This window comes from Bombina bombina, chromosome 1 (genome assembly GCF_027579735.1).
Source record: "Bombina bombina isolate aBomBom1 chromosome 1, aBomBom1.pri, whole genome shotgun sequence".
NCBI lineage: Eukaryota > Metazoa > Chordata > Amphibia > Anura > Bombinatoridae > Bombina > Bombina bombina.
The window spans coordinates 432,330,597-432,347,434 of NC_069499.1; the positions used below are offsets into that span (position 1 = coordinate 432,330,597).

General features: G+C 37.1%; 1 protein-coding gene across 1 annotated transcript in view; it reads right to left on the reverse strand.

The window, feature by feature from the left end:
* The window catches only part of SLC38A11 (solute carrier family 38 member 11), a 285,424-nt gene that overhangs the window by 200,559 nt on the left and 68,027 nt on the right, over window positions 1-16,838 (reverse strand). The window contains exons 6-7 of the mRNA XM_053712811.1: window positions 12,839-12,945; window positions 4,147-4,226 (exon numbers count right to left, since the gene is read on the reverse strand). Coding sequence (XP_053568786.1) covers window positions 4,147-4,226; window positions 12,839-12,945 — 187 coding nt within the window. The remainder of the gene's footprint in view (window positions 1-4,146; window positions 4,227-12,838; window positions 12,946-16,838) is intronic.

Consider the following 16,838-nt stretch of genomic DNA (forward strand, 5'->3'; position numbering starts at 1 on the left):
TGCTAATCGTTTTTGTTCCTTTTGTCACAATAAGGAACAAAAGCCTGATCCTTCCCCTACAGGAGCGGTATCAGTTTGGAAACCATCTCCAGTCTGGAATAAATCCAAGCCTTTTAGAAAGCCAAAGCCAGCTCCCAAGTCCACATGAAGGTGCGGCCCTCATTCCAGCCCAGCTGGTAGGGGGCAGATTACGATTTTTCAAAGAAATTTGGATCAATTCGATTCACAATCTTTGGATCCAGAACATTGTTTCACAAGGGTACAGAATAGGCTTCAAGATAAGGTCTCCTGCAAAAAGATTTTTTGTTTCCCGTGTCCCAATAAATCCAGTGAAGGCTCAAGCATTTCTGAAATGTGTTTCAGATCTAGAGTTGGCTGGAGAAATTATGCCAGTTCCAGTTTTGGAACAGGGGCTGGGGTTTTACTCAAATCTCTTCATTGTTCCAAAGAAGGAGAATTCCTTCAGGCCAGTTCTGGATTTAAAAATATTGAATCGTTATGTAAGGATACCAACATTCAAAATGGTAACTATAAGGACTATTCTGCCTTTTGTTCAGCAAGAGCATTATATGTCCACAATAGATTTACAAGATGCATATCTGCATATTCCGATTCATCCAGATCACTATCAGTTTCTGAGATTCTCTTTCCTAGACAAGCATTACCAGTTTGTGGCTCTGCCGTTTGGCCTAGCAACAGCTCCAAGGATTTTTACAAAGGTTCTCGGTGCCCTTCTATCTGTAATCAGAGAACAGGGTATTGTGGTATTTCCTTATTTGGATGATATCTTGGTACTTGCTCAGTCTTCACATTTAGCAGAATCTCATACGAATTGACTTGTATCGTTTCTTCAAGAACATGGTTGGAGGATCAATTTACCAAAGAGTTCGTTGATTACTCAGACAAGGGTAACCTTTTTAGGTTTCCAGATAGATTCAGTGTCCATGTCCAGCTTGTCGAAACCTTCAGTCTCAATCATTCCCTTCGGTAGCCTTATGCATGGAAATTCTAGGTCTTATGACTGCTGCATCGGACGCGATCCCCTTTGCTCGTTTTCACATGCGACCTCTTCAGCTCTGTATGCTGAATCAGTGGTGCAGGGATTATACAAAGATATCTCAATTAATATCTTTAAAACCGATTGTACGACACTCTCTGACGTGGTGGACAGACCACCATCGTTTAGTTCAGGGGGCTTCTTTTGTTCTTCCGACCTGGACTGTGATCTCAACAGATGCAAGTCTGACAGGTTGGGGAGCTGTTTGGGGGTCTCTGACAGCACAAGGGGTTTGGGAATCTCAGGAGGCGAGATTACCAATCAACATTTTGGAACTCCGTGCAATTTTCAGAGCTCTTCAGTCGTGGCCTCTTCTAAAGAGAGAGTCGTTCATTTGTTTTCAGACGGACAATGTCACAACTGTGGCATATGTCAATCATCAAGGAGGGACTCACAGTCCTCTGGCTATGAAAGAAGTATCTTGAATACTGGTATGGGCGGAATCCAGCTCCTGTCTAATTTCTGCGGTTCATATCCCAGGTATAGACAATTGGGAAGCGGATTATCTCAGTCGCCAAACGTTACATCCGGGCAAATGGTCTCTTCACCCAGAGGTATTTCTTCAGATTGTTCAAATGTGGGGACTTCCAGAAATAGATCTGATGGCTTCTCATCTAAACAAGAAGCTTCCCAGGTATCTGTCCAGATCCAGGGATCCTCAGGCGGAAGCAGTGGATGCATTGTCACTTCCTTGGAAGTATCATCCTGCCTATATCTTTCCGCCTCTAGTTCTTCTTCCAAGAGTGATTTCCAAGATTTTAAAGGAGCGTTCGTTTGTTCTGCTGGTGGCTCCAGCATGGCCTCACAGGTTTTGGTATGCGGATCTTGTCCGGATGGCTGCTTGCCAACCGTGGACTCTTCCGTTAAGACCAGACCTTCTATCGCAAGGTCCTTTTTTCCATCAGGATCTCAAATCCTTAAATTTGAAGGTATGGAGATTGAACGCTTGATTCTCAGTCATAGAGGTTTCTCTGACTCCGTAATTAATACTATGTTACAGGCTCGTAAATCTGTATCTAGAAAAATATATGATCGAATCTGGAAGACTTACATTTCTTGGTGTTCTTTTAGAATTCCTAGAATTTTACAGTTTCTTCAGGATGGTTTGGATAAAGGTTTGTCTGCAAGTTCCTTGAAGGGACAAATCTCTGCTCTTTCTGTTCTCTTTCACAGAAAGATTGCTAGTCTTCCTGATATTCATTGTTTTGTACAGGCTTTGGTTCGTATAAAACCTGTTATTAAGTCAATTTCTCCTCCTTGGAGTTTGAATTTGGTTCTGGGGGCTCTTCAAGCTCCTCCGTTTGAACCTATGCATTCGCTGGATATTAAATTACTTTCTTGGAAAGTTTTGTTTCTTTTGGCCATCTCTTCTGCTAGAAGAGTTTCTGAATTATCTGCTCTTTCTTGTGAGTCTCCTTTTCTGATTTTTCATCAGGATAAGTCGGTGTTGCAAACTTCATTTAAATTTTTTCCTAAGGTTGTGAATTCTAACAACATTAGTAGAGAAATTGTGGTTCCTTCATTGTGTCCTAATCCTAAGAATTCTAAGGAAAGATCGTTGCATTCTTTGGATGTGGTTAGAGCTTTGAAATATTATGTTGAAGCTACTAAAGATTTCAGAAAGACTTCTAGTCTATTTGTTATTTTTTCTGGTTCTAGGAAAGTTCAGAAGGCTTCTGCCATTTCCTTGGCATCTTGGTTAAAGTCTTTGATTCATCATGCTTATGTTGAGTCGGGTAGATCTCCGCCTCAAAGGATTACAGCTCATTCGACTAGGTCAGTCTCTACTTCCTGGGCATTTAAGAATGAAGCTTCGGTTGATCAGATTTGCAAAGCAGCAACTTGGTCTTCTTTGCATACTTTTACTAAATTCTACCATTTTGATGTGTTTTCTTCTTCTGAAGCAGTTTTTGGTAGAAAAGTACTTCAGGCAGCTGTTTCAGTTTGATTCTTCTGCTTATAATTTCAGTTTTTTTTTCATTATAAGATTTAAACTTTGTTTTGGTTGGGGATTATTTTTCAGCGGAATTGGCTGTCTTTATTTTATCCCTCCCTCTCTAGTGACTCTTGCGTGGAAGATCCACATCTTGGGTATTCATTATTCCATACGTCACTAGCTCATGGACTCTTGCTAATTACATGAAAGAAAACATAATTTATGTAAGAACTTAACTGATAAATTCATTTCTTTCATATTAGCAAGAGTCCATGAGGCCCACCCTTTTTGTGGTGGTTATGATTTTTTTGTAAAAAGCACAATTATTCCAAATCCTTATTTTTTATGCTTTCGCACTTTTGTCTTATCACCCCACTTCTTGGCTATTCGTTAAACTGATTTGTGGGTGTGGTGAGGGGTGTATTTATAGGCATTTTGAGGTTTGGGAAACTTTGCCCCTCCTGGTAGGAATGTATATCCCATACGTGACTAGCTCATGGACTCTTGCTAATATGAAAGAAATGAATTTATCAGGTAAGTTCTTACATAAATTATGTTTTTCTAATATTGATTAAAGGACCATGATACCCAAATGTTGAAACACTTGAAAGTGATGCAGCATAGCTGTAAAAAGCTGACTAGAAAATATCACCTGAACATCTCTATGTAAAAAAGAAAGATATTTTACTTAAAAAATTCTTCAGTAGCCACATCCCATTGCAAAGGACTTCTAAGCAGCAAATCAGTATGTCTGTCCCGGGTCAGCTAAGGGAGCGAGCTGCTGTTTATTTCTTCATTTTCTATATTTTTTTTACCTGCAGCTGAGCTGCAGTTGAATATAACTTTTTACACAGAACTTATTCTGCTGAGCTGAGGAAGTTGTGAGGTAAAATATCTTCTTTTTTTACATAGAGATGCTCAGGTGATATTTTCCTGTCAACTTTGTACAGTTATACTGCATCGGTTTCAAGTGATTTAACATATGAGTATTATGTCCCTTTAATTTAAGAATCCACCTAATTTTTTTTTTTTTTTTTTAACAAAACCATAAAACCTAAGAACAATCTGGGACCTAACGCCTAATCTCAAGCCAAGGTTTGGATCAAATTTAACTTTTAATAATTAAAACATGCATGCCCTTGAAATTACTTACATTATTGAAGTCAATGAAGATGCTCTTATAATGATGATTATGAGGACAATAAATGTTAAAATTAGGGATATCAAAGACACCTGTAAGAAGATCATAAAAAAACATTAATATACCTGCTTCATTGGTTCTGTATGTCACTAGTCAGCATTATATATGCATCTACAGGCAAACATACATACGAACTGCATATCTAAAAACAGGTGTTTCCAAACTTTTCTAAATGAAGAACTAGAGTAGAAATAGTTTTACTTGTTGGGTTTGCAAACAAATGTTAAAATATCTGTTAATGACAAGTGATACATACATTTCATGATGAAACTTTCAATGAGCAATTGTGTATAAAAAACAACTTCCTACAATGTATAAAACATTTTTTTATGACAGAATGCAGAATTACATTGTTGTACACTTGGCTCTTTAATCCTAAACTCTCCCCACCTCAACAGTGACCATGAACAATTGTAGAAGAGAAAGTTGATGGTTTAGGAAACAGAGGCAAGAACACAAACACACACCCGCAAAACAAGGAGATAGCATTGCCTGTGCTTATAAGGAAAATACATTATCAAATAACTCAAATACATGAGCAGCAAGTCATAAAAAAATAATAATCAGACATTAGCCTAAGAAATGCAACATTTAACTAGCTCATGCTTTTCCAGCCTACAGGTCATGGTTCCTAGTGTACTCTTGCAATGCATTTTGTGTAATCCCAGAACAAATACTGAATAAATCTAAAATTCATTTATTTAAAAAAAATAAATATTTTGGTACAGTTTGTATACAAAAAGTAATTCCAGCTTCTAAACAACCCCATGAGTAAAGAGGATACTTCAAACACATGCACTGTCAAGTTAACCAAATCAAAGTATCTTTTATTTTTTTTAACCTTTTGGGGCCTATTTATCAAAGTGTCAACTATGTTGCATTCGCCGGGGTCAATACGCTTGCCAGACATCGCTGCCGCGGACATGAATACGATCTTCTTTTTTTATCAAAAAAGCCGTCAAAAACATGCGCGTCACGTACGGTGCGAAGAGCATCGGACTGGTGTTAACTAACAGTCATGGATGTCGCGGTTATTCAGGTTTTTCCCAACTTTATTTATACCATTTCATTACTGTCCATTAACAAGCACATTTCTCTAAAGCTAATCTTTTATCTTTCATCTGTTAATGTCCAAGAAATATATTCATTTATATCTCAACAAACAATATTTCATAGAAAGTTATTTTTATATTGATTTGTTCTATGATACTTTCACAGAAATTAATGTGTATTTGTATTTCTAGGAGTCATATTTTTTTTTTAAATTATTATTAATGCTAGAATTTGTACATATATCCTTGCGTTAAACGCTCTCTCCCAACATGCAGCATCAGATAGAAAAGGAAAGCCCTGATGAACCCCTTAGACACAATCTTGCTGCAGGGGTGAAACGTGCGTTGGCACTTTGTGTGACTTTAGCACCTATGTGCTACATCAGTGACATCAGTCAGGAGTGAGGTCGACTAACTCCTGCCTTTTTTGTGCATTTTTCAAAGAAAACTAAGATAACACATTTATGGTACAAGTTTGTTTTCTATTTGGAACTGATTCAACATTGACTTTCCTTTTCTATCTGATGCTGCATGTTGGGAGAGAGCGTTTAACTTTAAGTGGATAGTCACTGGAGAATGTGGCTTTTTACCTCACGCTGGACAGAGCGTTTTTCATCTATTTGAAGGTGTGTTTGAAAGGGAGACCCATTGCTGAGAAATCGTTTGGATTAGTTTGTGGCTGTTTCGCTATACTTCTTTGAGTATATAGTACATCCTGGTATGTGCTTAGCGATATAACATCGGTGGAAGCCTGGTTTCTTTCACCGGTTACAACTGGCCAATCCAGTGGATGGAATCTCGGAGTTTGGGACACACCTCTCACCATCTAACAAATCACTAACAGGCCAACAACCACACCTCAGGCTGAAAGTGACGTCACACGCTCTGAACGCTGCATCAACTTTGAATCGGCATTATCGGATCCAAATCCAGCAGCTAAGTAAAACATATGAACTTCATGCCTCAAACAGCAGATATTTACGTTTGTTTTACAGACTTTATGACTTTACTTTAGGCGTTTGCCTCCTTCTTCAATTGCCTGTTTGAAAATGTTTTATTGCAACGAGTACCTTTGTTACAATATAACTTGTTACCATTACGTTTATGCTTAGATTTGCTTACATTTTGTTACCTTGTTTATGTAACAGATGGTAGGTTAGGCCTTATCCTTAGTTTACTAGCATACGTATGCTTAGAGGTCCTTGTCCTTCCAATAGCATTTAATCTTTGAAATTTGCCTTTTATTTGGTTAAGAATGCTCACTTTTAGATAATGATTGACCTTGTCATTTTGTGATCCACATATATGTGGTTTGGGATTTAAATAGACATTAATAAATTCGATTTTTTACCAAATCCTGTGTGCCTTCTTTAAAATCCCTTGCTTTTCTCACAACAGTATTATATGTTGTGATTACATTCTCTCTGTTTGAATTTTTGGATATGATATTATTAAGGGTGGCACCAGACAATATATACATATTTTTGGTTTCAGCAATATTACCTACTCTCTCATACTTATTTTTGTTTTTATATATATATATATATATATATATATATATATATATATATATATATATATATATATCTATATATATATATATATATATATATTATATATGTGTGAGTGTGTGTTATGTCAGATATCTTTTGCAAACATATTTACATTACCCTAAGTTCCTTTTTTTTTTCTAAACAATGTTGTCTGTCATATCTCTGTGTTTATTTATACCACTATATGTATATATTGTAAATGTATTATTATTCTGGGCAGGAATAATTGCAAATATAACATGTAATCAGGGTATCATATGTATTTATTTGCAATCAATGGATATTTTAAAGGGATAGGAAAGTAAAAATTTAAGTTGCATGATTCAGATAGAGCATGTAATTTTCAAATGTGCTTTGTTCTCTTGGTATCCCTTGTTGGAAAAGAATATGCACATATCCTACACTAGTGGGAGCTAGCTGCTAATTGGTGCCTGCACACATTTGTCTCTTGTGATTGGCTAAATAGATGTGTTCAGTTAGCTGCCAGTAGTGCAATGCTGTTCATTAAGCAAATGATAACAAGAGAATGAAGCAAATTTAATAATAGAAGGAAATTTGAACGTTGTTTATAATTGTATTTTCTATCCAAATCATGAAATAATATTTTGGGGTTTCCTGTCCCTTTAAGAGCTGGGCCAGTTTTCTCTCTGCACCTGTCTAACCTCTCCTGATTGCAATCTATTTTTAAAAATCACCCCTTCACAGGTGTTATAAAATGGGCTGGCAAGTAAGATGACATTTCTTACTGAAAAATAAATTCAAGAGAAGAGAAGGAAGAAATATAGTGAAAATAGAATACCAGTAAAGAGGTGATTTTTATTTCTGCTGTATCTGAATCAAGACAGTTTAAAGTTAGGTGGGCTATCCCTTTGAGCTATCATCTTAAGATTATAGTGAATAAAACATCAATTCGAATTTTAAAATCCTTGTCTGAAATATTACACTGTGTGTCCTAATGTCAGCATCAATGTTTATCTTTAATACTAATTTCACATATACATACTTTCAAAGTATAATACACAATGTAACAAATGGCACTTACAAGTTCTGATGAATGATCAATGACACAAGTATTGAGCAATTTGATTCGTTAGTGATAGTTTATAATGTGTATTTGAATCAGACTGGCTGATGTCATAAATCATGTGATTATGCATATTCCAATCAAAAGTGGTGGTAAAATTAACTAGTGTGTGGGTTATTTAGGAGTTTGCGCAGGGGTCAAGTCGGACGGGAATGCATGGGAACGGAGTTCCTGCACTAATTTTGCAGGAGAAACGAAGTTGCCTCTGGACAGAGAACATAAATGCTTCAGTAAACACTAATGCTGCTGGTGGAAGGAGCAAGAGCACAGTCTGGTTAGAGGGATAGTGAGATCCTCTAGTAATGGGCAGGAACACTTCATACAATACACTAAATGCAAGCCTGTCAGCGGTCCTGCTGTGTGATCACCCTGTAATGTGTTTAACACATGGTGCTTACATTTTTGTGTGGCTTACGCTGGGGTTATTTAGCTTCCCTCAGCAGAAATAGGACTATTGCACCTTAAGCAGATGAGACTCTGTGACAGAGGAGGATTCTCAGGCAACCATTCAACCCTTCATTGGATTTAATTTGCTTCCATTAACCAAATTGTATAGATTATTTACATATAAATACAGTGTGTGTGTGTATGTATGTATGTGTATATATATATATATATATATATATATATATATATATATATATATATATATAAATAATATTAATTGTGAGGGGCAGTGGAAGTCTTGCTGAGTTCCCACACTTTTTATTGTAGGACTGGACCACTGAGTTTGCGTCATAAGTGGTGCGAAAATTGTTGAGTCAAATATGGTGCGAAGTGGAGAGTGGGACCTGTATTACATGGCTTAAACATGGTGCACATAGATTTTTCCAACAAATAAAAAGGAAGTTAGTTATATTATGTTGTGTATTTATTTCATTTTTATCTCTATATCTAATAGTGCGACACGTTTGGGACCAAAACTTTGCACCAAATATGTAGAAATAATATTGTTCCCTTGCTTTGTAATGAGAGACAAAGTTTTAACATAATCCATAAGTAGTAATGTATTTTTCATTTTTATCCCTATATCTAGTAGTGCACCAAATGTGGAGTAATAACATTGTTTGATTTAGAAAGGGTATTCAATTGTAATAAAGTTTCTAATTTACTTTTATTATGTAATATACTTCATTCTCTTGCAGCATCGAACATAATCTTTTTGTGTTTTCAGACTCCTATTGAGTTCTATGGCATTTGCGACCTCAAGGGTGGCGGTAACTGTAGAATTTTTGATAACTTTGTGAGATCTTCAAATAGTGTCGATTAGGAGGGCGAATGCATATGATTCCGCTCGAATAACACGGTTTTCAACTCGCATCGATCTGTGTCAGATTGAGATCACGGGATCGTATTTTACGTCACAAATTTGAACATTTGCTGATCTTGACGCTTTGATAACTACGGCGGATCAATCTCGCAACAATTACGACGCAGAATTCCAGCGTATTTTCAGTGTACGCTTTGATAAATAGGCCCTCTTGGCTGCTAAGCCATTTTCAACCTGTGTGCTAAGCTGGTTTTGAGCTTTTTGTTGCAGTTCACATTTAAATACTTTTAGAAGTAAAGTTTGTGTTAATAAACTATACAAACTATACAAACTATATATTGCTTTTTTCAGCAGACCCAGCAGATTCAAAATATACCATTATTATATGTGTATGTATCATCAGATTTAAAAAATACTGCATAATTTTATTTTTCTAAGCTCTATCATCGAAACCTGTGTGGATAAATAGTTGTAGTATGTAACCTGTCTGAAATAAGCAGAAATTAAGAAAATGTCACTGTTTTTTCCACTGTTTTATTGCAGGCATGTCAATTTAATAAATTATCAAAAATAGAATTGACTGTACAGTTTTTACAGTGTTTTTTATTTGTGTAACTTAGTTGTTATTTTTTTGTAACTTAGTAATTCTTTATAGTAGATTTAAATAACTTGAGTATGGTTAGGTGTTTAAATATGTAATATAGTTAATTTAATTTGTAGTTTAATGTAATTTTAGTATAATAGTTAGGGTAGGTTAATTAATAGTTTAATATAGTTTAATGTAATTTTAGTATAATAGTTAGGGTAGGTTAATTAGTAGTTTAATATAGTTTATTTTAATTCTAAAGGTAAGTTTAAATTTATTATAAGATAGGGATGAGTTAATATTTAATGTAAAGTTAGCGGGTTGTTAGGTTTAGGGGTTAATAGCTTAATTTAGTTTATGGCAATGTGGGGGGCTGGCAGTTTAGGGGTTAATAGGTTTGGTAAGTGGTAGTGATGTGGGAGGCCAGGGGTTTAGGGGTTAATACATTTATTTAGTTGCGGAGGGGTCCGGGAGCGGCGGGATAGGGGTTAATAACTTTATTAGAGTTGTGGTGGGCTCCGGGAGCTGCAGGATAGGGGTTAATAACTTTATTAGGTGTTGAGGTGGGCTCCGGGAGCAGAGGGATAGGGTTAATAACTTTATTAGAGTTGAGGTGGGCTCTGGGAGCGGCGGGATAGGGGTTAATCACTTTATTAGAGTTGCGGTGGGCTCCGGGAGCGGAGGTATAGGGTTAATAACTTTATTAGAGTTGCAGTGGGCTCTGGGAGCGGCGGGATAGGGGTTAATAACTTTATTAGAGTTGCGGTGGGCTCCGGGAGCGGAGGGATAGGGTTAATAACTTTATTAGAGTTGCGGCGGGGTCCGGGAGCGGCAGGATAGGGGTTAAACATTTTAGTATAGTGGCGGTGTTTAGTGACAGGGTATAAAAAAAGTTGGGAAAAAGCCGAATAGCAGCGAGATCGATGACTGTTAGTTAACAACAGTCTTCTGCTCATTGCCCCAGACTTGGTGCCTGGCTTTTTGACAGCTTTTTTTATAAATAAGGAGAGCGTATTCAGGTCTGCGGACGCGATGTTAGGTGATGTTAGGCGAGCGTATTGGTGCCGTCGAATGCAACATAGTTGACGGCTTGATGAATATCTCTCTTTGTATATTTTTTTATCTTTTACAACTTACGTTGCACTTTTTAATTTCTCTATTGTAAAATAAAAACACAGCTTCAGAACGTGGGAGGGACAGTCCTGGGCTGCACAGGGGATTTCCCAGGATATTACTGAATCTCTCTGACAATTGTTGTGAAATGCTGTAAGCATTTTACACTAGGAGGTCTAAACTGAATTACCTTGTCAGCTGTATGCAGATGAAGTTTGCTCCAAATTCACAATACACTTATTTAACTGACAGAAAACATATACTAAACTAGTGGCTAAAACAAGTTAATTGTAGTAAAAACATTTCAGTTTAACTGAAACTGAGACTATGGGGCCGAATTATCAAGGGCCGAATGCCCCTGAACACCCCTGTTTCCGCTGCTCCTTAACTTGTCCGCCACCTCTGAGACGGCAGACAGCAATCAGCCCGATCAAATACAATCGTGTTGATTGACACCCCCTGCTAGCAGGTGATTGGCCGCAAATCTGCAGGGGGCGGCATTGCACAAGCAGTTCACCACAACTGTTAGTGCAATGTTAAATGCCGATAGCATATGCTGTTAACATTTAGCAATGTCGGGCAGACATGATTCGCTACAGCAAATCATGTCCGCCCACCATTTGATAATACAGCCCCTTTATATCAGCCGCAGGTATTCTCCTGTTAACTTATTTTTCACCTGTGAAATTCTGTACCCCAGAGAGCAGAGCCGTAACTAGAAACCACAGGGCCCAGGTGCAAGAATCTAAGAAGGGCACCCCCACCCCCCGAAAAAAAGAAGTACATTTGATACATATCTTTTTTTTTTTTTTTTTTACATTTAACACAGAAAAAAATGTGAATCAGATTACATGTCTGCAAAAGGAGGTACCCTGTGCCCACAGTCCGTGAGATGGTCTGACCCCCTATTACTGTGTATAGTGACACTGTTTAACCCACCAGCACTGTATATAGTGAGTCAGTGACACAGTCTGTAATCTGCCGGTGAGATGGCTGGCCTGACCCTACCCGCTCCAGCACTTTATAAAGTGACCACAGTAGTCTGTGACATAGTTCAGCCCCCCCGTACTGTAGGTCTGTAATTTGCTGGTTCTACAAACATACACACACACACATACATGCATAAATACACACACACACACATACATGCATGCATAAATACACACACACAGTCACATACACACACACACACACACACACACACACATAAACACCAATGGGTAAAACAGAAACACTAACCCCTGTAGTCAGAGACACTAGTGAAGCATCATGTTACACTCACATGATATCAGTGCAGGCAGTGGCAGGTCAACGTTTTTTATTGTAAAAAAATATTTTTTTTTTTTTAAAGCTGGGCACCCACTGTAGTTTCGCCCCTACCAGAGAGCCTCATTACTTTACATGGAAGGCATCTCATCTTTCTGGGACTTTATTATTATTATTATTGTTACTAGAAGTAGAAGAAATACAAAGTGTAATGTAATTTGTAAAATACACATAAATATACAAAGTATAATTACTAATCAACCTAATTTGTTAAAAGTTACACAGAAACTGTCAAAGCATAATCATAATTGGTAAAATAACAATCCATTAGAAAGTGCATAGTTTAAATGTAATAAAACTTATTTTGGAGTGTAAAGTAATATAAAATGCAAAGCACAAAGTGTACATGCAGAAGAACACTCATGTCATGCATTGCTATATTGTCATGGGTTTGTCTCTCCTTCATATACAAAAATGCAGGAACACCCCGTGGAGAATTATAGCAAAATATGCCTTCTTAGAATCTCACAAGGGATCTCGCATTGCTGGAGGATCATTTTATATCATCTCATCTGAACCGAGAGGTTTATATCATCAGGCCTCAAAACATTCTCAATTTTTTTTTCTTTTTTAAATTGCTTTTTATTAATTAAATGTAAATGTTTGGTTAACTATAAAAAAAATTCTAACATTAAATATAAATAGCTAAAATATATTTACCTTTCCAAGCCTTTGCATATTGCGATAAAGTGCTATGGGAAGAGTTACAATGGCCGTAGTGACCAAGATAACAAAACGACGGTCAGAAAGCACATTTTCTTGAGTAACTAAAAAACAAGAACTTGTTATTTTGTTGAGGAATCCTAAGGCATCACATGCCATATACTGTAAATTAAAAAATAGGAAAAAATACATTAGCTGAAGGAATAAATAGTTTTAAAGTATATTATACTTGAAAATAAGTATTGAAGTGATGTGTAGAGCAGTTCCACCTGTCTATACGTCACTATGTGTAGGCCACTCCCACCCGCTCTACTAATTCCCATACGCGCGCTCCTGAGCCCCATGCGCATGCATGGAAATCACCCATCAACAAAGATTTGATCTCTATTGTAATATAAATCATGTATTGCTTTAGTCCTTTATTGTTTAAATAAAATGTTCCATATAAAATTACAATAATTATTAGGAGTAATAACTTATTTGAAAGTACTTTGTCCATTTTACATTTTGCATTTACTATTGTAACTATTTAAATAAAGCAAAGATTTGCTCTAAATATGATCCTGGCTCGTTTCCAAGTAAACACTGAGGAGCAGATTACAAATGGCACACAAACAGTTACGTGCAAGTGATATTGGGTTTATATCCGCTGTTTGTGTGTGTCGGAAGTAGCGCACGTATTACAAGTTGAAAGTAAACTCTTGAGCACAATTGAAGAGCTACCTCAGAGCTCTAGTTAACTGTTACACTCAAAAGTGTCACAAAACACATCAAAAATGCATTTAAAAGTACAGTTACACTCATAATAACACTATCTAATAAAAAATATTTTAAAAAAATTGCAATAAAAGTTATAAGGGTTTAAAGATATAAGTCTGAAAGTATATATATATATATATCACTGCTGCTACCTTGCCGGAATTGACCACACCCACTATAGGCGGACTTGGATTCTGCTGGTAACTGTGAGTAGACCGGCAAGATTAAATTAGCTTGCAACTGAATTTTCGGTAAAATTATACTATAAACTGCACTCTCCTATATACACCTCCCAAAAGTTCATTAGTTATTGAACTGGACAATATAATTATTTGCTCCTATCAAGTAAAAGTGCTTCTTGATCTTCCTGTGGGGTTATACTTTGGCCTAGCCTTGTTCCCCTAGAGCTGGGACTGATATGTTTTGTTATTATTTTTAGTATCCTCCCTATTCCTTTGGTATTGTGTTCTTTAAAGATAAGGCTTCGGGTATTAGAAAAAAAAAGCCTGCAAAAGGCTTTAACATAGAGATACATACATATACATGTCTAAATATTTATATGTATGTATATACCTATATATATATGTCTGTACATAAGTATTTACAGACATGTATACACATATAAACACATAAATATATATATGTATATATATATATATATATATATATATATATATATATATATATACATATATAGACATATATACAGTATGTGTATTGGAGCCCTTTACAGTCAGGTAGATGAAATCATGAAAAAGCATATTAAAGCAATATTCATATTTAATAAAGTGTTTAACCATGTATTTCTGTAAATATTTCACATTTAAATGTTCTTCACATAGGGAAATAATTCTATCGGCTAGATTTAGAGTTTTGCGGCCAAAGGGGTGCGTTAGCTACGCATGTTTTTTTCCCCCCGCACCTTTTAAATAACGCTGGTATTGAGAGTTCTCTGAAGGGCTGCGTTAGTCTCCAAAAAGGGAGCATAGAGCATAATTTACCGCCACTTCAACTCTCAATACCAGCGTTGCTTACGGACGCGGCCAGCTTCAAAAACGTGCTCGTGCACGATTCCCCCATAGGAAACAATGGGGCAGTTTGAGCTGGAAAACACCTGCAAAAAAGCAGCGTTCAGCTCCTAACGCAGCCCCATTGTTTCCTATGGGGAAACACTTCCTAAGTCTGCACCTAACACCCTAACATGTACCCTGAGTCTAAACACCCCTAACCTTACACTTATTAACCCTTAATCTGCCGCCCCCGCTATCGCTGACCCCTGCATTTTATTATTAACCCCTAATCTGCCGCTCCGTACACCGCCGCAACCTACATTATAGCTATGTACCCCTAATCTGCTGCCCCTAACATCGCCGACCCCTATATTATATTTATTAACCCCTAATCTGCCCCCCCCAATGTCGCCTCTACCTACCTACACTTATTAACCCCTAATCTGCCAACCGGACCTCGCCGCCACTATAATAAATGTATTAACCCCTAAACCGCCTCACTCCCGCCTCAAAAACCCTATAATAAATAGTATTAACCCCTAATCTGCCCTCCCTAACATCGCCGACACCTAACTTCAAGTATTAACCCCTAATCTGCCGACCGGACCTCGCCGCTACTCTAATAAATGTATTAACCCCTAAAGCTAAGTCTAACCCTAACACCCCCCTAAGTTAAATATAATTTAAATCTAACAAAATAAAATAAATCTTATTAAATAAATTAATCCTATTTAAAGCTAAATACTTACCTGTAAAATAAACCCTAATATAGCTACAATATAACTGTTCCGGTCAGCCAATAGAATGCGAGCTCAATCTGATTGGCTGATTGGATCAGCCAATCGGATTGAACTTGAATCTGATTGGCTGATTCAATCAGCCAATCAGATTTTTCCTACCTTAATTCCGATTGGCTGATAGAATCCTATCAGCCAATCAGAATTCGAGGGACGCCATCTTGGATGACGTCACTTAAAGGAACCTTCATTCGTCGGGAGTCGCCGGAAGAAGAGGATGGATCCGCTTCGGCTGCTTCAAGATGGTCCCGCTCCGCGCCGGATGGATGAAGATAGAAGACGCCGCCTGGATGAACATGTCTACCGGTCCGGATGTCCTCTTCTTGCCGGATAGGATGAAGACTTCGGACCCTCTTCTGGACAGATCGGTGATACCCGGCGTGGTGAAGATAAGGTAGGGAGATCTTCAGGGGCTTAGTGTTAGGTTTTTTAAGGGGGGCTTGGGTTAGATTAGGGGTATGTGGGTGGTGGGTTGTAATGTTGGGGGGGGGTATTGTATGTTTTTTTTAAATGCAAAAGAGCTGTTTACTTTGGGGCATGCCTCGCAAAAAGGCCCTTTTAAGGGCTGGTAAGGTAAAAGAGCTGTTAACTTTTTTATTTTAGAATAGGGTAGGGCATTTTTTTATTTTGGGGGGCTTTGTTATTTTTTTAGGGGGCTTAGAGTAGGTGTAATTAGTTCAAAAATTCTTGTAATTTTTTTTATTTTTTGTAATTTATTGTTTTTTTTTGTAATTTAGTTTAGTTGATTTAATTGTAGATAATTGTAGGTAGTTTATTTAATTCATTTATTGATAGTGTAGTGTTAGGTTTAATTGTAACTTAGGTTAGGATTTATTTTACAGGTAATTTTGTAATTATTTTAACTAGGTAGCTATTAAATATTTATTAACTATTTAATAGCTATTGTACCTGGTTAAAATAAATACAAAGTTGCCTGTAAAATAAATATAAATCCTAAAATAGCTACAATATAATTATTCGTTATATTGTAGCTATATTAGGGTTTATTTTACAGGTAAATATTTAGCTTTAAATAGGATTAATTTATTTAATAACGGCTAGATTTAGAGTTCTGCGGCCAAAGGGGTGCGTTAGCTACGCGTGTATTTTTCCCCCCGCACCTTTTAAATACCGCTGGTATTTAGAGTTCACAGAAGGGCTGCGTTAAGCTCCAAAAAGGGAGCGTAGAAGCATATTTACCGCCACTGCAACTATAAATACCAGCAGTGCTTACGGACGCGGCCAGCTTCAAAAACGTGCTCATGCACGATTCCCCCATAGGAAACAATGGGGCAGTTTGAGCTGAAAAAAAACCTAACACCTGCAAAAAAGCAGCGTTCAGCTCCTAACGCAGCCCCATTGTTTCCTATGGGGAAACACTTCCTAAGTCTACACCTAACACCCTAACATGTACCCCGAGTCTAAACACCC